Source organism: Saccopteryx bilineata, unplaced genomic scaffold (genome assembly GCF_036850765.1).
Source record: "Saccopteryx bilineata isolate mSacBil1 unplaced genomic scaffold, mSacBil1_pri_phased_curated manual_scaffold_48, whole genome shotgun sequence".
Taxonomy (NCBI): Eukaryota; Metazoa; Chordata; class Mammalia; order Chiroptera; family Emballonuridae; genus Saccopteryx; species Saccopteryx bilineata.
Window position 1 is genome coordinate 20,137 of NW_027095474.1, and position 27,653 is coordinate 47,789.

Sequence of the window (27,653 nt, forward strand, 5' to 3'; positions counted from 1 at the left end):
TTTTCTTTTAAACATGTATTTTAGTTACTGAAATTATCCATATCTCCTCCTTGTAAACTGTTATGTTCTTTTTTATTGACCTTAATACCAATCTCATACTAGGAAAGTAATTAACCATAATATCAAAGTTTTCTCTATCCTTCCAGGTTATTCTTTTTTTTTTTTTTTTTTTTTACTTTTAAATGTTAGTGGTGTTTTATTTTGTACATAGTAAATATAATTATGTTGTATGGGTTTGTTGTGAGGATTCAATGAATGAATAAATTTCAAGTATTGGAACCATTTCTATCACATAGTAAAAGTTTTCCATTATTATCATTGATAAACTAATTTTTATAATTATCTTATTATTTGTGGGAAGAATTTTAACCATGTTATTTACCTTTGTATAACTCAAAGAATTTGTAATGAAAAAAGAGAAGTGAGTATAATGTAGATAAGAAAGTTTTACTCATTATGCTTACTAAGCATGGAATTTTAGAAGGAAAAAAAAGTATGTATGAGTAGTATTTATTCAGATTTCATCCTTTATGCTTGCTGCACAAAGATGAATACTAATCAGAAGGCCTGTGGGTATAATGATGAGTATTTGAAAGCACAGCTGTTAAGAATTAGGATGAGATAAGAATATTTCCAGTAATTAGTTCCTCCCAAAGCAGAAAATGTTCAGGCGAAATTACTTGACCAGAGTTGACAGTAAGATAGCTATCAAATGGGCCCTGGTAGGTTAGCTCAGTGGTAGAGCATCAGCCCAGCATGTGGAACTCCCGTATTTGATTCCTGGCCAGAGCACACAGGAGAAGCACCCATTTGTTTCTCCACTTTTCCCTTTCTCTTTTCTCTCTATCTCTCTCTTCCCCTCCTGCAGCCAAGGCTCCACTGGAGCTAGTTGGCCCGGATGCTGACGATGGCTCCATGGCCTTCACTTCAGGTGCTAGAATGGCTCTGGTTGCAATGGAGCATTGCCCCCTAGTGGGCTTGCCAGGGGATCCCAGTTGGGTGCATGTAGGAGTCTCTCTGCCTCCCTACTTCTCACTTCAGAAAAAAAAAGCAGCTATCAAATATCAGTATTAATTGAGTGCCCCCTTTGATTAATAGGAACTAAGTCCTTCATGTACACATTAGTTAAATGTGAATGCATATGAGAACCCTAATGAAAAACCTATGAGTGGCAAAGTTCTATTGAAAGTTTTATAACCCAATATGCAGATATATATTCAAATACTAGAAAGGTCATTGATAAATAAAAACCCAAGGAACTAAAACAAGCAAAAATAAAATCTAAAACATGGGTAGACAAAGGCATTGTTACTTATAAAATTGAGAAAAAGTGAAATAAGTAATCTAAAATAGAAAATTTTATTATTTGACTGAAAATAAAAGACAAACTTTACTGATTCATGTGGGGAAGTAAGGATGACACGGTATGAGTGAGAAATTGAAATAACTTAAATTTAAAAGATGTGTATCTTTTTTACTGATGAAAGTGTTCGGGATTAGTGTTGTAGGTTGCATAACTGAATATACTAAAACTACTGAACAGCATATTTTAAAAGGGTGGATATAATAATATAAATCTTATTTCAATTAAAAAACTTAAAAGTGCCTGACCCGTGGTGGCGCAGTGGATAAAGCGTTGACCTGGAAATGCTGAGGTTGCCGGTTCGAAACCCTGGGCTTGCCTGGTCAAGGCACATATGGGAGTTGATGCTTCCAGCTCCTCTCCCCCTTCTCTCTCTCTGTCTCTCCCTATCCTCTCTAAAATGAATAAATAAATAAAATTTTTAAAAAACTTAAAAGTACTATAGACATTTTTATAATATATCTGAAAATCTGAGCAAAATGTGTTTTTATAAAGAAATTAAATTGACAATTGTAAAATCTTAATATTTCCCTTAAAAAGGAGTGTTGTAGAATTTGACCAAAAAATACATTAATGTCTCATGGCTCCTAAAGAAGACTACATATATTTATAGGTAAAATCTATGAAGTATTATAGGAACTCTTCTAGGACACAGACTGAGATATGAGGTAGCAAGTTACCTATTTTTATGAATTTATCCTAATTCTAATGTTAAAACTTTCTTGGAGAACACATAAAGGATAATACAGTTGACCTTTGAACAACACAGGTTTGAACTGTGTGGGTTCACTTATATACGCAGATTGTTTTCAATAAATACAGTCAATGCTTTGTATCCATAGTTTTTGAACCTGCAGATTCAGCCAACTGTGGGATGAAAACAGTGTTTTTGCATTCACAACTGTGGAATCCTAACAGCTGGTTGAGAATTCCCAATAGATTTGTGATCCACAGTTGGTTGAATCTGCAGATTTGAAGGGCCAAATGTAGTTACATTTGGGGAGGGGGTCAAAAGTTATATGAAGATTTCTGACTGTAGGAATGTTGGGGCCCCTAATCCCAGCCTTATTTAATGGTCAACTGTATGTCTAGAATCATTTGTGAAAAATGTAATGTTATAAATTACCAAATCAATCTATGTACAAAGAAAATGAATACCATAATCTAAATTTAGGGACAAATGTTATGGATATTTATTCAAACTTGCTACTTTCTGCATCTTGGAAATCAAATTGATTTAGGTAACAGTATTTTTTAGTATCAGAATTCAGAACCCAAATAGATTTTGAAGGAAGGATTGTTGGAATACAACACAAGGCAGATAATTCACAAGGAATTTCTAGAGTTCAAATAACTAAAGCACAGCCCTGGCCAGTTGGCTCAGTGGTAGTGTTGGCCTGGCATGTAGAAGTCCTGGGTTTGCTTCCTGGTCAGGGCACACAGGGGAAGCAACTATCTACTTCTCCAATCCTCCCCCCACAACTTTCTTCCCCTGTCCTGTAGCCATGGCTTGAATGGTTGAAGCAAAGTTAGCCTTGGATGCTGAGGATGACACTATGGATTTGCCTCAGGTGCTAAAATAGTGTGGTTGCCAAGCAACAGAGCAAGGCCCCAGAGCATCACCTGTAGTGGACTTGCGTGGTGGGTCCCAGTTGAGGCACATGGGAGAGTCTGCCTCTCTGCCTCCCTGCCTCTCACTTAATAAAAATAATTAAAAAAAAGAACAACTAAAGCACTACAAGTGAAAATATGTTATCAAGTTCTAATATCTTCTAGAGGCAGCCTTTTTTCTTTGCAGTATCTGAGAGAAATGGATATATTTTATAAATTTGAATTGCAGCAGAAAGAAAAGAGACTCAAAAAGACTGAACTAACTAAAGAGAGTCAGTGACAACATGAAGAGAAACAACATACCAATCATACTGTTCTTGAAAGAGAAGAGAATGAACAGGGGATAGAGAACCTGTTTGAAGAAATCATAGCTGAAAACTTACATAAATTGATGAAGGAAAAAGTCACACAAGTTCAAGAAGCATAAAGAGTCCCACTAAAGAGAAACCCAAGGAGGCCAAGATACAACATAATTAAAGTGCCAAAGTTAAGAGACAAAGAAAGAATACTAAAAGCTGCAAGAGAAAAGCAGGTAATTACCTACAGAAGAGCCCCCATAAGGATGACATCTGACTTCTCAACAGAAACACTTGAGGCAAGAAGGGATTGGCAAGAAATATTCAAAGTGATGCAAAAAAAGAACCTACAACCAAGATTTCTTTATCCAGCAAGGCTATCATTTAAAATCGAAGGAGAAATAAAAAGCTTCTCAGACCAAAAAAACCCAAAAAACAAAAACCCCAAAACAAAACAAAACAAAAAGCTCAAGGAATTCATTACAACCAAACTAGTACCGCAATAAATGTTAAGGGGCCTGCTGTAAAAAGAGCAAAGGAAAAAAAATCTAGAAAAAGAGGATTGTGGATTTAAAGTATAAGATGGCAATAAATAAACACATATCAATAATAATGGATTAAATGCGTCAATCGAAAGATATAGGGTAGCTGCATGGATAAAAAAACAGGACCTGTACATATGTTGTCTACAAGGTAGCCACCTCAGAACAAAAGATAACATAGACTGAAAGTAAAGGAATGAAAGAAAGTATTTCATGCAAATGGAGAAAAAAAAAAAAGCTGGGGTAGCAATACTTATATCTGACAAAATAGCTTTTAAACAAAGGCTATATAGAAAAACGGAAAAGGTCACTACATAATGATAAAGGGAGCAATCCAACAGGAGGATATAACCATTGTAAATAGGAGCACCTAAATATATAAAGCAGATTTTGATGGATATAAAGGGTGAGATTGATAGCAATACTATAATAGTAGGGGATTTTAAGACCCCACTAAAATCAATGGATGGATCCTCCAGACAGAAAATTAACAAAGAAACAGCGGCCTTAAATGACAAACTAGATCAACCAGATTTAATAGATATATTCGGAACCTTTCACTTAAAGCAGCAGAATACACATTCCTTTCAAGTGCTTATGATACATTCTCTAGGATAGACCACATGTTAGGACACAAAACAAGTCTCAATAAATTTAAGAATACTGAAATCATATCAAGCATCTTCTCTGATGACAATGGCATGAAACTAGAAATCACTACAATAGAAAAATTGAAAAATATTCAAATACTTGGAAGCTAAATAGCATGTTATTAAATAACAAATGGGTTAACAACGAGTTCAAGGAAGAAATAAATTTTCTTGAAACAAATGAAAATGAATATATAACAACTCAAGATTTATAAGACACAGCAAAACCAGTCAGAGGGAACTTCATAGCATTACAGGTATACCTTAAGAAGCAAGAAAAAGCTCAAATAAACAACTTAACCCTGCATCTAAAAGAACTAGAAAAAGAACAACAAATAAAGCCCAGAGGAAGTAGAAAGAAGGAAATAATAAAGATCAGAGCGGAAATAAATGACATAGAAGCTAAAAAAGCAATACAAATGATCAATGAAACTAACAGCTGGTTCTTTGAAAAGGTAAACAAGATTGACAAGCCTTTACCCCAGACTCATCAAGAAAAAAAGAGAAGACTCAAATAAATAAAATTAAAAATGAAAATGGAGAAATAACAACTGACATTGCAGATAGAGCATTTTAAGAAAATACTATGAAGATCTATATGCCAAAAAATTGGGCAACCTACATGAAATGGATAAATTCCTAGAAACATATAGTCTTTCAAGACTCAATCTGGAAGAATCAGAAAACCTAAACAGACAATGCACAACAAAATGAAATTGTAACACTGATCAAAGAACTTCCTAACAACAAAAGGTCCTGGACTGGATGGCTCAACAGGCGAATTTTTACCAGATATTCAAAGACAAGCTAACACCTGTCCTTCTCAAGCTATTTCAAAAAATTCAAGGAGGAGCGAAGGACCTTCAAAGCTCCTTTTATGAGGCGAAGAATTATCCTCATTACAAAATCAGGTAAATACACTACAAAGAAAGAAGACCCATTATGAATAAAGATGCGAAAATTTGTCAAAACAAAATAAGTAGCAAACGCATATCCGTAACATTAAAAAAGTCATACATCACAATTAAGTGGGGTTTATTCTTGGGAGGCAAGGCTGGTACAATATTTATAAATCAATCAATGTGATTCATCACATAAAAGGAAGGACAAAAATCACATGATTATATCAATAGATGCAGAAAAAGCTTTTGATAAAATCCAGCACCCATTTATGGTCAAAACTCTCAGCAAAGTTGGAATAGAAGGAACATACCTCAACATAATAAAGGCCATCTATGACAAACCGACAGCCAACATCATACTTAATGGAGAAAAATTAAAAGCAATCCCCTTGAGATCAGGAACAAGACAGAGGTGCCCCCTTTCACTACTCTTATTTAACATAGTTCTGGAAGTCCTAGCCACAGCAATCAGACAAGAAGAAGAAATAAAAGACATCCAAATTGGAAAAGAAGTAAAACTATCATTATTTGCTGATGACAGGACATTGTACATAGAAAACCATAAAGTCTCAGTCTAAAAACTACTAGACCTGATAATTGAATTCAGCAAGATGGCAGAATATAGAATTAATATTCAGAAATCAGTGGCATTTTTATATACCAACAATAAACTGTCTGAAAGAGAAATTAAAGAAACAATCACCTTCACTATTGTAACAAAATAAAATAAAGTACCTAGGAGTAAATTTAACCAAGGAGGTAAAAGACTTGTACTCAGAAAATTATGACATTGAACAAAGAAATCAAGGAAGACACAATCAAGTGAAAGCATATACTGTGTTCATGGATAGGAAGAATAAACATCATTATTATGTCTATATTACACAAAGCAATCTATAGATTAAATGCAATTCCTATTAAAATACCAAAGGCATATTTCAAAGACATAGAACAAATATTCCAAGAATTTATATGGAACCAAAAAAGAACACGAATAGCCTCAGCAATCTTGAACATGAAGAATAAAGTGGGAGGTGTCACAATTCCTGATATCAAGTTATACTACATGACCATAGTAATCAAAACATCTTGGTACTGGCATAAGAACAGGTATATAGATCAATGGAACAGAACAGAGAAGTCAGAAATATACTCACGCCTTTATGGTCAATTGATATTTGACAAAGGACATAAGAGCATACAGTGGAGTAAAGACAGTCTCTTTAATAAATGGTGTTGGGAGAACTGGAAAGGTACATGCAAAAAAAATGAAACTAGACCATCACCTTATACCATTCACAAAAGTAAACTCAAAATGCATAAAAGACTTAAATGTAAGTCGTGGAACCATAAACATCTTGGAAGAAAACATAGGCAGTAAACTCTCTGATATCTCCAGTAGCAATATTTTTGCCAATTTATCTCCATGGGCAAATGAAATAAAGGACCAAATAAACAAATGAGACTATATTAAACTAAAAACCTTTTGCACAACAAAAGACACCATTAAGAAAATAAAAAGACAACCGACACAATGGGAGAACATATTCTCCAATACATCTGATAAGGGGTTAATAACCAAAATTTATAAAGAACTTCTAAAACTCAACTCCAGGAAGGTAAACAATCCAATTTAAAAATGGGCAAAGGACTTGAATAGGCTCTTCCCTAAAGAGGACATACAGATGGCTAATAGGCACATGAAAAAATGTTCGTCACTAATCATCAGAGAAATGCAAATTAAATCCACAATGAGATACCACCTCACACCTGTCAGAATGGCGCTCATTAATAAAACAACACACAATAAGTGTTGGCAAGGGTGTGGAGAAAAGGGAACTCTTCTGCACTGCTGGTAGGAATATAATCTTGTGCCACCATTGTGTTAAACAGTATGAAGTTTCCTCAAAAAATTTAAAATGGGACTGCCTTTTGACCCAGCTATCACACATTTAGGAATGTATCCTAAGAATACAAAATCACTGATTCAGAAGAAGGTATGCATTCTCATGTTTATTTTAGCATTGTTTGCAATAGCCAAGATCTGGAAACAGCCCAAGCGTATGTCAGTGGACGAGTAGATTAAAAAGCTGTGGTACATATACATGATGGAATACTACGCGGCCATGAAAAAGAAGGAAATCTTACCTTTTGTGATGGCATGGATGGACCTGGAGATTATTTTGCTAAGTGAAGTAAGCCAGGCCGAGAAAGACAAATACAATGTGATCTCACTTATATGTGGAATCTAATGAATAAAGTGAAATAAGGAATGGAATAAAGGCAGAGGTGGGAGCAGAGAGCTGTCATAGGGAAGGGGGAGGAGGGGATGGGATCAGAGAAGGTGAAGGGATTAGTGAAATTATATATACATAACACAGAGATACAGATAACAGGCCAACAACTCCCAGACCAAAGGTGGGGATGGAGTTAGGGGGTGGGGGGGTAAACGGGTGTAAAGGGGGACACAAGGGTGGGGGGTGTTATATTGAGTGGGACAGTTGAATCCATGTTAACACAATAAATTAAAATTAATAAAAACTTTTAAAAAGCAATAGTATAAATAAAGAGTAAATTCCATAATTTCCTGTTAGATCAATCCAACAGGGAGCTATTATTTAACTCTAAAACTGTATCATCCAGCCTGACCTATGGTGGCGCAGTGGATAAAGCGTCGACCTGGAAATGCTGAGGTCGCCGGTTCGAAACCCTGGGCTTGCCTGGTCAAGGCACATATGGGAGTTGATGCTTCCAGCTCCTTCCCCCTTCTCTCTATCTGTTTCTCTTCTCTCTGTCTCTGTCTCTCCCTCTCCTCTCTAAAATGAATAAATAAAAAAAAAATAAAAAAAATTGTATCATCCAATAAGAGCTTCAAAATATCAATACATAAAGCAAAGCTTACCAAAAATAAAAGAAGAAAATCAATTTTACAAGTGTAAAAAATAAAATCAGGAAACTAGAGAGACATAGAACAAACAATTGTTCTTTTCTTATCTATTACAAAACAATTAGAAAAGAATTCTTACAGTAGACAGAAAAATGTTTACTGTTGGTAAACATATGTAAATGAAATAAGACATAAATAAACAAAAATTATTTGGAGGATTGTTCTCTCTACATAGTGTTTCATTGGGACAAGATTCACATTGAAACAGTGCTGATTATCATCTAGTGAAAGAAGGACTTCTACTTCATTCTAGATATAACATAGTCTTTTGGGCTTTGTGTAGCCACAAAGTAAGCTTATGAGCCAGAAGTTTCTGATAAACTTCAAGGACTACAAGTTCTTGATGTTTAGCGTGCTGTAGTCTGTAGGTAGAGTGCAGAGCGCATTCCTAACAGCTGCGGCTGATGCAATGCTGTGAGAACACTCCAGCACCTGAAACCCTCCTAGGCACAACCCAGGAGGGAGCTCACCCACTATAAGGAAGTGACTCAGTGCCAACCACGCAGCTCCTTGATATTTTCAGCCATTGGCTATGAAGGACACGCTGTAACACCCTATAGGCTGAACCTGTGTATATAAGCTAGCTTACTTCCTGAATAAAGCGGATCTAGATCACTGAACCTGGTCCCCGGAGTCAGGCTCTGCGTCTCCGTCGTCCTCACCCCTGGTGGAAATTGTCCACAGTAGTCTCTAATATTTTATTGTCTTTGTCAACATATTATAAAAGGTAGACTAGTGTTTTCACAGATATTTTCTCCATTTTAGTGTCTACTTTAAAATTATTCTGGTAAGTCTTCAACTTTTATTGTCAATTGTTTCTTTTTAGTCTGAAGTCAGAGTGGAACCCATATGAAATGCTGAAACTTTTTTCAGCATTCAGGTCTTTAGGGCAGGTGTGACATATAGGCTGGTTTGCTAGATTCTTAGGGTTTTGCTCTTGGTTACTTCTCTAGTAGCCCACTTACACTTTACAATCCTGTTGATAAGACTATGAATTCTTGACATAAACTTTCATTTGATAATTCACTGTCATTAACTTCTTCAACAAGTCCTCTTGTAACTGGGAATACATATGCTTTATTACTGATTTACTGATATTAGTTTGACTAACCATAAAATAAAGCTAAATAGGAATGTACCAACAAAGTAAGCTTAAAAGATTTTTGTAAAATGTTAAATATGGTTTGTTGCTCTCATAACCTTGATCCAATATTATTAGTTTAGGTAATCATAGTTATGCATTCTGTAACAAATCAAATGTATATAATCAATCCTGCATTTTCATTTCTGGCTAAGCTCTTATCACATTTAAAAGGCCTGCTCTTCTCTGGCTGATGTGCATCAAAGGTTAACATTCAAGTAAGAAGCATAAGAATAACTTCTCACCCTTCTCCTTACTCCCACCACACTGAGGCTTGCAATTCTGATTTGTGCTCACCCAAAAAGCCAACCTGACCGTGGGAATCTGTGGACACTTGACATGAAATAAAAATCCTAAGTTTATAAGTTACTCACTAGCTTCAGTCCTATGACAACCAAAGAGACAAATTCTGGCTTTCAGATATACCAGTTCCAAGAGATATGGGACCTTCGTCCACTTTCCTGAACAAACTGTGCTAACGCCTTTCAGCAAAGAGCTCTCAAACACTCCTTTTGATGCCTTTGTTCTAGTTTTACTTATCTCCTGTCCCCTTCTCCTTCCATATACAGTATAAACCCCTGCCTGCACCAAAAGGGAGAGATAGGTTTTTGAGGACAGGAGTTCCTCCATCCTCTGTCAAGTGGCGGGCACTTAAATAAACCTCTTTCCTTCTCACCAGCACCTGTCATGTAACTGGTTTTCATAGCGACAGACATCCAGACCTGAGGGTCATTTTTCCCATTTCAGTTTCTAAATTACCTGTATCACCTCTGTCCCTATAACACACACTGAAGGTAACATGGGTGTTTCGTTAATACAGAATCACAAATCTCTATAATTTTTCCCATATAATATTTTGGTGACTCTGGTTTACTCACTTAAAATTGTAAGTTTCAATATTATAACAAGGGACGGCCAGAAACGCAATGAATTGACACATAGACTGTTTCACAAAACTGCAGGGTCAAAATCAAAGGGTCACAAGAAACTACTCAACGATGATCACACGAATGGTTGTAAATTCGCAAGACCCTCAAAATCACTAGATAATCATAATCTCTCGACCTCACAGCCTTCCTACCACAAGATCCATGGCCAAAATTTCCAACCACAGTCGCACAAAGCAGCTACCTCCCTTTTCTGATTGCTGCCTGAAGCTCGAGACTCAGACTGACCGACCTCCTTTCGCCAGCGTGCCTGATTTTTTTCCCCATCACCATCCCGCTGAAGACTAGGCCAGGGTGGAGCTCACACTTGACAGAACTAAAGTGAGGGAGCGCTGCTTCCCTACTGGACCAGGAACCATAACCCCAGGAATCCGAAATCTAGCTAAAGTCACTTTTCTGCAGAAATGTGGTTGGGCCGCGGAGGCCTCTGGGAAATGTAGTCCGCTGCAGAAAGGTTACGAACCCTTTCAGATTCTTCTCAACACCAAGTTGCACTCCCACGGACTCCGCCTGCTGGGATCAAGGGAAGCCGTGTCCGTAAAACTTAAACTGAGCCTCTCCCGCAAATCCGGGCCCCTTAAACGCCAGGGCTAATTACCAACACTATTTGCAAGCAGGAAAAACAGTACCGCCCAGGTGAGCCGCGGGGGTCTCTGGGAAGTGTTGTCCTGTGTCTGAGGGCCCTAGGCTTGTGCTGCACTCAGTCTCCGACCGCAGTGACCCTAATGATGTTCCTACCTCAGCCCTCACCCGTTGTGCCACTTGGGCGGCGTTGAGACGTGGAATTGGGGCCTGTGTCCACGGTCTCGGTGGTGAGTCTGGGGAGCCTGCGAGCTGAGTCCCGGACTCTTTGTGCTGGGTGGGAGTGGGGCCCGCGGACCCGAGCCTGTGTTGCTGGGGCAGGACGCCCGGCCGGGCTGCCCCTGTACGGGTGGCTCCCTAAAGTCGCGAGAGTGGCGTGTTAAAGATAGCGTGTGGCGTGATGTTACTGTATTTGCAAGACAACGGTTTGTGACTGAGTGTGGCCGTGGGATCGTGTGTTTAAGCGATTTTTGTGAATATGCTTTTTCCTTTTATGTTTCAATATGAACGTGCGAACGAGCGTTTCTGCTTGTGCGATCGTGAGTGAATGAGAAATTTCGTAGATGAAAGGTAGAGTACAGTTGTGTGTGTAGATTTGTGAGACTGTACCAGTGTTTCAACCCTTCGGTTATGGTATGGAAATATGTTTTCATGTGAGATGTCAATAGCCTTAACACTTTAATGTTTGTTTATTTAAAATTTTATTTTCGTTTATTAGCTATGTTGTTTTGTGGCATGCTAACTTTATTCTCCCTTTCCCCACTCTCCGCCCTCAATTACAATGAATATACAGAAAGCTGCTGGCTGATAATAGTGCACTTTGCTAATTCTGGGGTTGTGGGGGTGGTACAGGCTCTAGATGTGTAACTAATGGGTCAAAATGTATGCTCTCATTAAAGGCTTCCTAAATCTATCCAGTTATTCTTCTCTAAGATTCCAATAACCTGCAGTATTATTGGCATTGTGTAAGGTATTCACACACCCTTGAAAACAATGACTATCATTAATATCAGCAATCTTAATAAAAATTGAATAAATGCTGGAAGCATGCATGATACAGTAAATTCTGGGTTTAGGCTTCCTAGAGTCTCGTTTGGGTTTTGAGTTCTCAAAATTGGATGCCACAGGCAGTGATTGTGTGCTTGTCATTCAGGTAGCTTAGGCATTTTACCACATTGCACGTGACAGGCATTTTGGGGGGCCCTGGGGATACAGTAGAGAACAAGGCAGGAAGTGGTCCTGCTCTCACAGCTCAGAGTGTACTGTAGTGCAGAGGGTCTGCATTGGTGAGAGGGCCATGAAATATTTGCAGTATCCCTCAGTTTTAAGTATCAAAGATCAGCTCTACATAATGACAATACCATGTTGACTTGATCCAGACAGTAGCATCAGAAGCAAATTAGAGCTGCAGTGTCACTAGTCTTTATTGACACGCTAGATCCACTTGCCTATTTTCATTGAATAGTCTGAGTAATAAATGGAAAATCACTGAAATTTCAGATACCGATTTGGGTGTGGAGGAAGCTTTCTGGAATGAAGAACCAGGAGGGACACTCTGAGAGAACAGGCTTTCCACAAACACTTCTTACTCAAATTTGTTTCAGCCTTAACATCTTACAAGAACAGGTTTTTATGATATTCCTCTTAGCCTCCTGGACTAAAAGCAGCCTGCTAAGAACCATTAGAAAAATATCTCAAGCCTTTTCAAACCTAAAGTAAAAAGAGTTTTATTTAAACCTATTTTTACTCTACCCATATATCTGTTAAGTATTTTTCCACATAAAAAGATAATGCATAATATTTCATATGCTTTCTTAGTTTATAGTCTCCAAAATTATGGATAAGTCAAACCAAATGTCAAATTCTAGCACCTGTTCCAAATATGCAGGCTAAAGGCCCCCGATACAAATATTAGTAATCTTTGTTAACCTTATAGATGTAAAATAATTTCTTTAATTTGCAGTTATTTGATTACTACTGAAGGCAAGCATTTAAAAAATATTTTTATAACTTTTGTGTTTTCTAAAGTGGTGTTTTATTCTCAAATTTCTTGTCCAGAGTTCTTCATGTATTAAGGATTCATTCATTCATTTACTCTAACATTTATTGAATGCTGTCTGTGGGCAGTGGTGGGATTCAGATAATTTAACAACCAGTTCTCTGCCCCAGTGACCATTTTAAGTATAAAAACACGATATACTGAAAGGTAGTTTATTATTTCATTCATTTAATACTTAAGAACAATAAAAGAGGTACACAAAACTAGATTAAGTTATAAGAAAATTTTAAAATATTAATTAAAAATATTAAGTAATACCTGACAAAAAACAATAAAATTGTTATTTAAGATATTTCCATATTGTTTCTTGATTGGCATCCTCATTTGCATTTTTTTCCACCTTTGGACAGAATGAACATTACTATGGGCGCTTAAAATATGCTGTTGTGCGGATGGACATTAAAAAAGAGTAAGGAATGCAAATTTGTGATTTCCACATTGGACGGCTGCTCAGGCACCCACCTTAGAGAGAACCTTGATTACAAGTGCCATTTTAACAACTGGTTAGCCTAACTCAACAAAACTTAGGTATCGGTTCTGCCAAACTGATGCGAACCGGCTGGATCCCACCACTGTCTGTGGATCAGGAATAATTCTAAATGCTTGGGCTATAGCATTGAACAAAAGAGACAGACGGCCTGCTCTCATGGTACTTACATTGTTGGGGGCCAGATAATAAATGAGGTAATTTAAATATAATATACATTAAATAGTGAAAAATGCCAAGAGAAAAAAATAAAGCAGGAAAATAAAATAGAATTAGGAATGGGAGTTGGAGTTTTAGATGGGGTAGCCAGGGAAGGAATCCTAAAATGTAAAAATAAAGATATAATGGAAATAAAGGAGCTAGTTATGTATATAATCGGGGGAAGGTTTTCCAAGGCAGAGGTAACAGTCATAAAGCTCTGAGGTGGTAAGATGCCAGTTACAGTGAAGACTGGGGTGGCTGAAATAGAGCAAATGATAGGGTGAGTGGTGAAAGATGAGAGAAAAATGATAAGTGGAGGGAGGGAGGGTGAATAGATCAAGTTGGGCCTCATGTTAATATTGTGGCTTTTAATCTAAATAAGATGGGAACCTGTTAGAGCAGTGGTTCTCAACCTGTGGGTTGCGACCCCGATGGGGGTCGAACGACTAAAACACAGGGTCGCCTCAAGCCATTGGAAAATACATATTTATTATACGATACATTTTTAAATAAAAGATGTATTTCTGATGGCTTGAGGCGACCCTTGTGTTTTGGTCCATCGACCCCCGTCGGGGTCGCGACCCACAGATTGAGAACTGCTGTGTTAGAGACTTTGATGGAAGTGATATTATCTGCATATAACTTTTTTTTTTTTTTTTTACAGAGACACAGAGAGAGAGAGAGAGGGATAGATAGGGACAGACAGACAGGAACGGAGAGAGATGAGAAGCATCAATCATCAGTTTTTCGTTGCGACACCTTAGTTATTCATTGATTGCTTTCTCATATGTGCCTTGACCGTGGGGCTATAGCAGATCGAGTAACCCCTTGCTCGAGCCAGCGACCTTGGGTCCAAGCTGGTGAGCTTTACTCTAACCAAATGAGCCAACGCTCAAGCTGGCGACCTCGGAGTCTTGAACCTGAGTCCTCTGCATCCCAGTTCAAGGCTCTATCCACTGCGCCACCGCCCGGTCAGACTAACTTTTATTTTATTTAGAAAATTAAATTTAATAAGGTGATATTGATCAACAGGTGTACATAGATTTCAATTAAACATCACTACATCATTTGAATAGTCGATTATGTTGTATATCCATCACCCAAAATCAGATCATTTTCCATCCCTTATATTTATCCCTCTTTACACACTTCCCCTAAGACCCCTTCCCCCTCCCTTGCATCTTCCTCCCCCTGATGACCACTGCACTCTTACCTGTGTCCATGAGTCTCAGTTTTGTATCCCACCTATGTGTAAAATCATACAGTTTTTAGTTTTTTCTGATTTACTTATTTCACTCGGTTTAATGTTCTCAAGGTTCATCCATATTGTCATAAATGATACTATGTTGTCATTTCTTATGGCTGAGTAGTATTCATTGTATATACAGTGTGTCCATAAAGTCATGGTGCACTTTGGTCACAGAAAAGCAACAAAAGACAATAGAAATGTGAAATCTGCACCAAATAAAAGGAAAACCCTCCCAGTTTCTGTAGGATGATGTGGCAGCATGTGCGCATGCGCAGATGATGATGTAGCATCGCGAAGCAGCCCAAGGCCATGCCAGTCGAGATGTGGACGGTACAGAGGAAAGTTCAGTGTGTTTTGTGGCTCGCTAAATTCGAATCCGTGACCAAAGTGCAATGTGAATATCGGCGTGTTTAATAACGAAGCGCCACCACATAGGAATAACATTACTCGGTGGGATAAGCAGTGGAAGAAAACTGGCAGTTTGGTGGAGAAACCCCGTTCTGGTAGGCCATCAGTCAGTGACGAGTCTGAAGAGGCTATACGGGATAGCTACCTAAGGAGCCCTAAAAAATCTGTGCGTGAGCCCACATCGAACTGCACTGAATAGGTATGAAACTGGGAGAGTTTTCCTTTTATTTGGTGCAGATTTCACATTTCTATCGTCTTTTGTTGCTTTCCTGTGACCGGTCAAAAGTGCACCATGATTTTACGGACACACTGTATATACTGATTGCTTTGGCTGCTCTAATTAGAGTACTGTGGAAGGAAGAATGGAGAAAGGGCAGAAGCAGAGAGACCAGTTCAGAAACTATTGCATAATCTAGGGAGAAAATGTTGATGACCTGGGCCAGAGAAGCGAAAATGATGAGAAGTAATTGTCAAGAAATTTTCAAACCTGTAAGAATTTTTTATGAGTTTATTTGAGCCAAATTGTCGACAACTGCTAGTAGGCAAAGTCTCAATGGATTGAAAAAATGCTCTAGAAAGTGGTGATTTTACCACTTATTTTATGCATTAGAATCAAAGGGGAAGCCATAAAGGGATTACATCAAATGGATTTGGTGAGTAAAAATGAATACTTCTTTTACATAGGCAGGAATAAGATAGTTAACAGTTAACAATGTGCTAACACTAAGGGGCTTGTTGGTTCCTGCTCTGGTGGGATGCCTGCTGAGAGGGGGTAGGAAGGAATTTGGATGTAAGCAGTGTCGGTTTCATGAGGTATGAATAATGTGAGAAAGAGGCAAGGGAGTCTGAGGTAACAAGATTTGATCATGTCGACTGACTGAACAGTGAAAAATTGGTAGAATGAAGTAATGGAATTTCCTGATGGGGTTGAAAGACTGTTGGGTTGAAGTACTAGAGAAAGTGAGGTGAAGGATATTTTCCCCTTCAGACATCAAATATATTTAAAATAGGACAGTCCCTATTTTTACCACCATACTGGTTTTAGAAAACATGGTTGATTATTAGCTATATTGCAGTAGTGGTTACAAAATGGTAATATGTGAATTCTATCATTCCTTCTTCATTTACTATCTGGAATCTTTTTCTAAAGAAAGATTTTCCCTCATCAAGTTTGGTTAACTGGAAGTACAGTTTGTATAGGAAAGGCAGAAAAAATTTATTCTTTTCTTTAGGTTTTCAGGGTATCGAATTGGTTCTCTAGAATCTCCCAAGAGTTTGTTCTTATTCTTATTACTATTATATACACAGGGATCATAACACATTTGGTATGTTTCAAACCATTGTAATTAGTTTCTTTTTGAAGCTCAAATATTCTCATCTTTGGTTATTTCTTTAAGATGGCTTCTGAGTAATTTATAACACATCCCTAGAAATCTTTGATAGTATACTACATTTCTGGTATGACAGGTTATTTCAGAATCATTTTAAACATTTCTGTCCCTAGGCATGGAATCAGGCATCTCAGTATGGTGACCCGAATCCTTTTTATTGGGAAATGGTATTTTGAGACCACAGTTACAGTACTTATTGTCATGAAATGGTCATTGTTTCTAGACCTTTTATTGGGGGGGGAGAGTTGACAGAGCTAGGAAATATATTTAAAAAAAATTTTAATAGCTTCATTGGAATATAATTTACATACTATACATTTTACCCATTTGAAGTGTACAAGTAATGTTTCTTTAAAATAAATATACTTACAAGTTTGTGCACCCATTGCTATAATGTAATTTTAGAGCATTTTTGTGCCCCCTAAAAGAAATATACCCATTAGCAGTCAAACTCATATATGCTCCTTCCTTGTTCCTGTTTAATCAACCACTAATCTGTTTTCTGTCTATAAATTTGTCTATTCTAGACATTTTTTAAATAAGGAAAGGCTTTTTAAAAAATGTTTATTGAGTTGAGACAGAAAGGAAGGGCCAAAGAGAGAAAGAAACAAGAACATTGATTGTGGCAAATCAGCGCTGCTAGTAATTTCAGGTCCTGAGGGAGAACAATGTGGAATGAAGAAAATAAATTTAAAGAGAGAGCCCTGGCCGGTTGGCTCAGCGGTAGAGCGTCGGCCTAGCGTGTGGAGGACCCGGGTTCGATTCCCGGCCAGGGCACATAGGAGAAGCGCCCATTTGCTTCTCCAACCATCCGCCGCGCCTTCCTCTCTGTCTCTCTCTTCCCCTCCCGCAGCCAAGGCTCCATTGGAGCAAAGATGGCCCGGGCGCTGGGGATGGCTCTGTGGCCTCTGCCCCAGGCGCTAGAGTGGCTCTGGTCGCAACATGGCGACACCCAGGAGGGTCGCAACATGGCGACGCCCAGGATGGGCAGAGCATCGCCCCCTGGTGGACAGAGCGTCGCCCCTGGTGGGCGTGCCGGGTGGATCCCGGTCGGGCGCATGCGGGAGTCTGTCTGACTGTCTCTCCCTGTTTCCAGCTTCAGAAAAATGCAAAAAAAAAAAAAAAAAAAAAAAAAAAAAAGAGAGAGATAGGATGGAATCCTGAGGCCTCTGCAAGCTGATGGCAAGACAGAGCAAAACAGCCCAGGTTTGCTTTATTATGTAGCCATATGCAAATAAGGAAGTCTTCGATACAAAGTCATAAATCTCCAAGGCAACCCAAGAATTCTCCCAAGTGTAGAAACCCTCCACCTTGCATAACTGAAATTAACCAACATCAGAACAAATGGGGTGAGAGGAAGGGCATGTAAATTGCTTCTAGCAACTTAAGCAAGTGAAGTGGGGGGATGGGATGAGTGCAAATACTCAGCTTCAATGCCAATATGTAGAAGTGTGTGTGTGTGTGGGGGAGAACAGCCTTTTCCTAAACCTGGAACTACAAGAGCTTTGCTACTTGTAGTCTCCCACATATCCTCCTTTCCTTTTTTCTTTTTAATTTGTGTGCTGAGATTTTCACTCATCTGATTTCCCAGTTTCCCAGATTCCAATTTGGAGGCAGTCTGGAAAAATACAGAATAAATACAAAATTAATACTGCCCATGCTAACAGATATCCAAACAAGTGTCCTAATACATTAAAAGGATTAAAGCCTTTTAGATTATCAAGAAATTCTTAGTCAATACAGCAGGATTTATAATAGAGTCTTTGCTGTTTTGAATGTCCTTAATATGTTAATGCAAGTCCATGCTGACACCATCACAGTTCCACATTCCCTGTAGATGCAACCCAACCCCACTTCAGTCCCATTGAGAACTGTCACAAGGAGCAGGAGTCACACTCAGGAAAAGTCCTCATGGCACTGGAACTGTTGTCACATTCTCACTCTCTGTAGCTGGGTTTCAGGTCCCATGACCACTGCTCCCAGCACATTAAACTTTTGCTTTAAGCTTAATGGACATTCTGGATCTCTGGAACCAGATTGCTTGCTAGGGGCTGATTGATGTCAATCTATGATGAAGTTTCACGTTACTTGTTCTTTGCTGGCATTCAAAGAGGACCTGTTGATGACAAAACTGGAACATACCCTTGCCCCCAAGTCAGTAATTTGATTGAATTTTGCCACTTAGGGCCAGTTAATATATCCCAGTATAACATGAGAGACTTAGGCCAATGCTCGGCTGGTATAAAATGCCTTTCATTTGCCACAAGTTCTGAGGAGGAAATATTCAAAAAAATTTTAAAGTAGAATAAATCTTATATAATTGCTCTTATGGGTGAGTCTCTCTTCCTGATTCATGGTGTCTTACCAAACTTTCAGGAACCCACCAAGGAGCCTTAGTACACTTAGGAAAAACACATATCCTCTGCCCCACAGGAGAATAGGGTCTGGCCTTTGCCTCATTCCTGTGAGCAGGTCCTTCCATTGTACTTAAAGGAAGGCTTTCCTTGTTGTGTTCCAGAGTCTCTCAGCCACTGAATGGCCCTGTACATCAATATTCAAAAAAAATGTTTTTAAGTAGAAAGAATGATAAAGAAGATTTGCAGGAATTCCAGGGTATGACTCCCCCTTTTTTATTTTTTATAATTGACCTTTAAGTGTTTGCTGGGCATGCTTTACAATATCTTGGCCCTGAGAATTGCAAGGAATACTTGTCCTTAGGTCAATTCCAAAAGTCTGACAAAATATAGTAAATGCTTTTATAAGTAACGCTTCCATACCTTTCAAAACATTTCTGTTGACCAAAAGGCAATCTAGAGAGCACATAAGGCTGAAAAAATCCAGTATGACTTTTGTTATCTTCCCATTGTAACCCCCCCCCCAAAAAAAACTTAGAGCTTTGTTAGGGAAATTTACTTTGCCCTAAGCCTCCTAGCTGGGTGACTGCTGCATAAGTGGGCTAGGAAGAAGGTCAGTGTTGCTCAGCAATAACAGATACATCAGCTCCTGTATCTAAAAGTCTTTTGTATTGGTAAGTCTATTTCAGGGCATCTGAGGTGCCAAATTCCCAATTTCCTCGGGGCTCCTTTTGCAGGATGTTGCTTGACAAACAGCCAACTTCCTGAAGCAGCTTGAGACAAATTCTTGAAATGACTTATCAGGGCCCTGCTTAATTTTGCTTAATTCCTTTGTTTCATCTACTTAAGTACAGCTTTACACACAAGACAATTTACAGCACAGAAATACAAGTATAACACATAACTTTGATTAATCCTAATACCTAAGTTGAACACCCCTTATAAAGCACCAACCAAATTAGCAAGTCTTTAGGATCCACATTCCATTCTATTTAAATTTAAATGAGTGCTCTTTACAAATTCCAATTTTAAAGGAAAAAAATATAGGATGATACTTATTTTATTTTTCTCAATATTAGAGCTGGCATTTCCAATTTTTCTGTGCAAGAACTTAATTCAGGCCTTAAAAAATCACATTTTAGAGAACATCACACAAAAACTAAACAGAAACAAGAACCAGACAAACCAGAGAGAAACCCGGGATTTCAGAGCACAACCAGACTAGAAAGATACCTGCCTGATCTCAGGGCATTTTCTGACAGAGGGACTGACAATGGATGGGACTAAAAAAAACTTCCCTGAATAAAAAAACCTCGGCAACTGCTGGGAAATTCTGTTATCAGATCCATCAGGAGTCCCCCCTCTAAATTCCAGGCAAAGAATAGGAAAGAAACAAAATGATAGTATAGAGGACTGTAGCTAAAACATTAAAGAAAATCAGATCATAACAGGAAAAGCTGTAACTTTTCTAATACCCAAGTCTCCTATCCATTCTCAAATTGTATAGCTGCTGTTAACCTCAGATTGACTATGCTGAGATTTCTCTACCTCAGTATTAGCTGAGTACCGAACTAATTTGATGGAGCTGGGCAGGGCCCTGTTGTCAATTTCCCTGAATTGCCTGCCCCTGGACAATATATGTATACGTAGATCTACATTCATTTGCCCAGTGTTTCCCTTCCCTACAGCGTGGGCAGAGGTCAGGAGCTTTAGGAGCTGGCTGCCCTTGAAGGGAGGCTGAGACTGATATCTGGGGGGAGTACGGCAATTTCTAGCAAAATGTCCTAAACCCCCACATTGGAAACAAGATCCACTGGCAGAAGTACTTCCCTGACCATCCTCCTCTCGTTTGTTCTGCCATATATCAAAGTATTGTCCTGGAGTCCTCCCTGAAGCACTGAGGCAATAGTCAGACCTTGCATGTATGAAAGCCCAATATCAGTGCATATCCTGATGTAATCCCCTATATCTCAAGCCTGATCTAAAGCTTGTTGGAACAGGAATCTCCAAAGGTCTGAGACAAAGACCCTGGGAGCAACCTGATAAGGGTAAGGAAGAGCAGAAAGTTGAGCATAAGAAGGAGCAGAGGGTGTAGGAGGCATCAAGGTTAAGGCGGCCATAGCTGTGACACCCTCATTATCTCCCAAGTCATCCTTAGACTCCTTAAATAAAAATATTTGTAGAAAAAGAAAAGGCCCCTTTCTATTGACCCTAACTGTCCCATAATTTCTTATTCCTGACTATGCTCTCTCCAAAAACTTTACTCATTGTGCACACTTGGAGAGTTCCGTCACCTGACTTTAGTTTAGTTTTCTCGTTTCCAGGTCCCTGTTTGGGTGCCACTTTCCATGAACCAACTCAACCAGTAATTCCAGGTCCTGAGGGAGAACGATGCAGAATGAGGACAATAAACTTAAAGAGAAATAGGATGGAATCCTGACGCCTCTGCAAGCTGATGGCAAAATAGAACAAAACAGCCTCTAGTTTGCTTTATTATATAGTCATATGCTAGTAAGGAAGTCTTCAATACAGAGTCATAAATCTCCAAGGCAACCCAAGAATTCAGCAAGTGCAGAAACCCTCCACCCTGCATAAATGAAATTAACCAAACATCAGAACAAACAAGGGGTAGAGGAAGAGCATGTAAATTGCTTCTAGCAACTTAGGCAAGCAAGTGAAGTGGGGGGATGGGATGAGTGTAAATACTCAGCTTCAATGCTGATATGTAGGCTTGGGGGGGAGAATTTAGCCTTTTGCTAAGCCTCAAGCTACAAGAGCTTTGCTACTTGTAGTCTCCTATCATCAATCAGTTCCTGTATGTGCCCTGATTATGATTGAACCGGCAACCTCTGTGCTTTGGAACTATGGTCTAACCAACTGAGCCATCCAGCCAGGGCCAGACATTTCATATAGGTGAAATCATAGAATATGTAGTCTTTTGTTGACTGACTTCTTTCTTTTGATATTTTCAGGATTCATTAATGTTGTAGCAGGAAATATATTTTTTTAATTTTTATTTAATTTTTATTTATTTTTTATTTTTTATTTATTTGTTCGTTTTTAGAGAGGAGAGATAGAAGGGGGGAGGAGCTGGAAGCATCAACTCCCATATGTGCCTTAACCAGGCAAGCCCAGGGTTTCGAACCGGCGACCTCAGCATTTCCAGGTCAATGCTTTATCCACTACACCACCACAGGTCAGGCAGGAAATATATTCTTAACCCAAATAGGCTTCATGAATTCAAACTGCTATTTCCATTAAAAAATTTAAAATTATAAAACTTTTGCTTTGGTTTTATTTTTGTTTTTTGTTTGCTCATCTATCCATCCGTTCACCTATAGATCTAAATAAGGCAGTTTCAATATTATCAATATTTACAATATTTCTACTTCAAATAATTTTATATTTCTTTATAGATCTGTTTGTCCTTAGGGTATATCCCTCTATAGAATTACAGTCCAATTATTTTGTTTTAAAGTAACAAGAACTAATTTCTCTGTGTGGTTAAGCCACAAATGTGATATATGATTAGGTTCATTTGTTTTATTTTACTTTTGATTTTTAGGTTTAGCTTTTGTTTTTATATTTTTTAATTTTTTTATAATTATGTAAAACATTTAGATGGTTGGAAGGTCAAATATGTAGAACAAGTATGTTAAAGTATATACAAAACAAAATGAAATAATGTTTTTAGTCTATTGTATATCTACCACCTTGTTTCTTCTCTGCTTCTATTAGTAACTTTTAACTTTTTTTTTTAGCTTTGGGGGTTATACTCTATTTTTTAAATATAAAATATTTTTTGTGTTTATATATTCATGTCACCTCTTTTAGATAAGTTTAAGTTGTAGTTTACTATTCATGTCATTTTTCTCTCACTTTTTTTCAGCTCATTCATTTAAGTAAATATGAAGATTGGCTTGACAAGTTGATTAGAAAACCTTTTGAGAACTGTGATTAGAATTTTATTAATTTTATAGATAATATTGGGAAAATAGCACCTTTACCATGCTGAATTTTTTATTTTTAAGTATAATATTTATTTAGAATCAGTTTTAGGACTTTCAATAAATTGAATGAATTTTCTTGATTAGGCTCTTACATGGGTTTTGTTTGAACAAGAGGATTTTACTTTGATTATAATTTCTCTGATGCTCTTCTTTTCTTTATGTAAATTCAAGTTTCTGACCTATATAATTTTCTTCTCTTTTAACATTTCTTGCAAGGTAAGTCTACTGGTGATGAGTTACCTCAGTTCTTGTTCATTTGAAAACGTCTTTACTTCTTTACTTTTGAAGGTTCATTTTCCTAGATAATTTTTTTTAAGCATGGGAGAGAGAGAAGGAGAGAGAGGGGGAGAGAGAGAGAGAGAGAGAGAGAGAGAGAGAGAGAGAGAGACAGGAAGGAAGAGGGATGAGAAGCATCAACTTGTAGTAGCGTCACTTTAGTTGTTCATTGATTGTTTCTCATATGAGCCTTGACTAGGGAACTCTAGCTGAGCCAGTGACCCCTTGATCAAGCCAGCAACTTTGGGCTCAAGCCAGTGACCTTGGGCTTCAAGCCAGCGACGATGGGGTTATGTCTATGATCCCACACTCCAGCCAGCAACCCTATGCTCACACTGGTGAGGCTGTGCTCAAGCTGGATGAGCCTGTGCTCATGCCAGAAACCTTGGGGTTTTGAACCTGGATTCTCAGTGTCCCAGGTTGACACTCTACCCACTGCACCACCACTTTGTCAGGCTTGGATAGATATTCCTTGATTGGTAGGTTTCTTATTTTTTTCACACTCTCAATATATCACACCATTCATTCTCTTCTTGTTTATATAGTTTTTGATGAAAATTCTGCTGTAATTCTTATCCTTGTTGCTTTATAGGTAAGGTGTTATTTTTCTCTTGCTTCTTTGAAGGTTTTTCTCTTCTTTCTTTGTATTAATCTTCAGTTTCTGTATGGAATGCCTTTATGTAGTTTTTATTTGTGGTTTATTTTGCTTGGTGTTCTTTGAACACGATGGATGTATGTTCTGATGTTTGTCATTAATTTAGAAGATTCATAGCTCTTGTTACTTAAAATATTTCTTCTGGTCTTGCTTTGTTCTTTTGGTATTATATTGATAGTTGTGGATATATTATATTGTCTCATAGTTTGGATGTTCTATTTTACTTTAAAAATTTTATTGACTTTATTAGGGCAACACTAGTTAACATAATTATACCAGTTTCAGATACCCAATTCTACAACACATCTATATACATGGTATTGTGTGTCTATCCCCCCTCCCCCAGTCAAATCTTCATCCATCACTCTTTATGCCTCCATACCCTTCTTCACCAGCCTCCCTCCTGGCAGTCACCACACTGTTGTGTGTCCCTGGGGGTTTTTTTTGTTCTTGTTCTTTTTTGCTCTATACTGCCACCTCCCTTGCCCAGCCTCCTCCCACCCTGCCCCCATATTTTGCTTTCTATTGTTTTTTCTTTTTTTTGCATTTTGGTTTGGGAAGTCTCTATTGATCTATCTTCAAGTTCACTGATTGTTTCCACAACCATGTTGAGTCTACCAATGAGGTCATTGAAGGCATTCTTCATTCCTGTTAATGTTTTTTGGATTGCTAGCATTTCTTTTGATTCTTTCCACTTACATTTCACTTTTAATTCTCCTACTTTTTCCATTAGAGCCCTCAACATATTAATCTTAGTTACTTTATATTCTACTGCACCTTTTTCTGTTTAAGTTATTGTGCCAGGCCATAAAGAAGCCATCTGAGCAGCGCCTGCCATAAGTGGTTCACAGTCCTAGGGAGACAACAAATAAACATAAACTATGGCAGAGTGATAAATGCCACAAGTTGGGTAACTTACGCTCATGTATATGGAAGTATGATAGATCCAGCTAGGGGGATATCCCAATCAAAGATTAAAGTAATTTTATCTCCTCAAGAATAAGATGATACTGGTCTAATGAAAGAGCTGGTCAGCTATCAGGAGATAGTTTCCAAGTAGGGAAAATGATATGCAGTGACTTTTAAGGTAGCAAGTGTTCTGTCTTTTAAGAAAGGCACACAGTTATAAATGTGCCCCCTTTCCCTGACCCTGTGATTTAAACGTATGTTTCCAAATGGGGTGGTAGGGCCTGGAATCCAGAGATACATGGGAGTAGTGGAGAAGAGACTAAGGAAGAGTTGGGGTGGTGGTGGAAAGAAAATATTCAGTATCCACCATGGAACCATATTACCAGTGTATATGTTAGCTCAGGCTATCTAGAGAATTGCTTTGGAAAATGCATCCAGGAGTAGGGATGTTAGTGATTTCAGGGTGTTGGGAAAAATTTAGATTAAAACCAGCAGAAGTGATGGTGATGATGATGATGATGATGATTGATGAAGAAGTAGTGCACAAGTTGTTAGGTACATTTGAACTGTATCATAGCTCATTTCAGGAGGATATTATACATAGTAGTTTAGAAACTACAAATTAATATACCTCACAGTAAGTTCTTTGTAAAGGGGGATGAAAAATAACATTTGCTTTGGACAGAACATCTAGTCTGAGAATTTATTTCTAAAGTTTTCCCCCAGTTTGTTTAACTTTCAATTACTCTAATATATTATTTTTTCCCCTGAAGACTTTCCAGTTGCTACTGATTTGCCTATAACACCTCTCCACTTCTTTTTATTCCAACATAGCTAATTAACTTTAAGATAGAATCTTAATCCTAACTTCATGTGGGAGGTATTTTTGAGCTCCATTCCAAAATAAGCTGAGGGACTTTTGTTTTGTGCTTTCTAAGCATACTACTTCTCAAAAGTTTATTGCAATGGAGGGACTTTGGGTTACTACTCAGGGACCTAGAGAGCTACAAAGAGCATTGCATCCATTATTAAAAGGAAAAAACTAGATAAGCTACAAATTAACACTTTTTTTTTTGATCCATCAGAGAAATTAGGTCACAGGGCTACCAAGTCATCTAAAATGTGAGGGAAAGCAGACACCTTTGGGTGTAGCAGTACTTGAGCTTTTGACTCAATTGGGATGGACACTTCCAGATGCCATATAATCCAGTAAGAAGATAAAGCTAAACTTTAAAAAAAATTATCAAAGACCAAAAGTTGGCTAGGAAGAGTGTAGAACCACTGAGGGAGTTGCAAATTTGGGGAATTTTTCATCTCTTTTAGGCTTTTCCTTCAGGAATCCCACCAGGAGCTCATAGAGAAGTTGGGGGAGAATCCTGAGATATCTTCCTTATGGTGCTGGCTGGGAAAAGGGAACAACAGACCAGACCCATCTTCCCTACAGAACAAAAACTTTAATTGACACAATGAAAAACAACAAAAATTGTTGCTTTAGGGCACTGGTGGAAACTTATTGCTGTTTAGAAAAGGGATCTGAAAAAAAAAAAGCAGTACCTTTGGGAATGGGGAAGGACTAACACTACAGGGACATAGTGCCTGTGAAAGGTTTAGGCTTAGTAAGAACAGAGAGACCACTTTTCTATACCTACCCTCCCCTATTAGACAGACATGTATTAAATTAAAATAACAGTGGAATATAGCTGGGAGTCCTGCAAGAGAGATTCTCTCTCAGGCAGCATAAGTGGAATAACCAAAGCCAAGGGAGAAATATACTTTGAGTAAATATACTTTACTTTGAGTAAAGAAGGATGGCAAACCAACCCATACCTTAAACATAGGTATCTTTAGAAGAATTTGAAATTTTTGATGCACCCAGAGTAACTATAGCAATGACAAAACAAACCTCAAAACTCACCTAACTGCTGACTGTATTAGCATAACCCCCTACATTAAAAACCTAGCAGAAGTAAAGGCATGCTCATTGCTAAACATAAGTATTTAACTTTATATCTGTGTCTATATCACAATGTCCAGCTTTCAACGAAAATTATGAAGTATATGGGAAGGCAAGGAATAAAACCACTTAGGCCCTGGCTAAATAGCTCAGTTGGTCAGAGCATCATCCCAACGTGCAGAGTTTGCCAGTTCAGTCCCTGGTCAGGGCACATAGAGGAACAGATCGGTGTTCCTGTCTCTCTCTCTCTCTCTCTCTCTCTCTCTCTCTCCTTCTCTCACTAAAACCAATGAATAGTACAAAAATTAAAAAAAAGAAAAAGCACTTTAAAGAGACAAAACAATCATCAGAACCAGACTTAGATATGATGTAGACATCGGAACAACTCAATAGAAATTTAACAACGATAATGGATCAGATGGGTAATTTCAGGAGAGAGATGGAAAATATACAAAAGAATAAAAAATGATAGAAACCAAAATCAGAGTAACAGATGAGGAATTTGTATAACAGACTCATTAGTAGATTGGACAGCTGGGGAAATAATTTTCCATAGATCAATAGAAATTAGGTATACTGAAACACAATGGCAAAAAGAAAGGGTGAGAAATACCAGAATAGAGCATCCAAGAGGTATGGGCAATATCAAAAGTCTCTTCTCTGTATTAAGTGGAATCCCAGAGAAGAGAGAATGAGGAAGAAAATATGTTTAAGTAAGT

At 38.0% G+C, this 27,653-nt stretch overlaps 1 protein-coding gene across 1 annotated transcript in view; it reads left to right on the top strand.

Annotated features, from left to right (window-relative positions):
* The window catches only part of LOC136318342 (zinc finger protein 569-like), an 86,641-nt gene that overhangs the window by 17,615 nt on the left and 41,373 nt on the right, over nt 1–27,653 (top strand). Inside the window, exons 6-7 of the mRNA XM_066250695.1 lie at nt 10,802–10,936; nt 11,129–11,211. Coding sequence (XP_066106792.1) covers nt 10,802–10,936; nt 11,129–11,211 — 218 coding nt within the window. The remainder of the gene's footprint in view (nt 1–10,801; nt 10,937–11,128; nt 11,212–27,653) is intronic.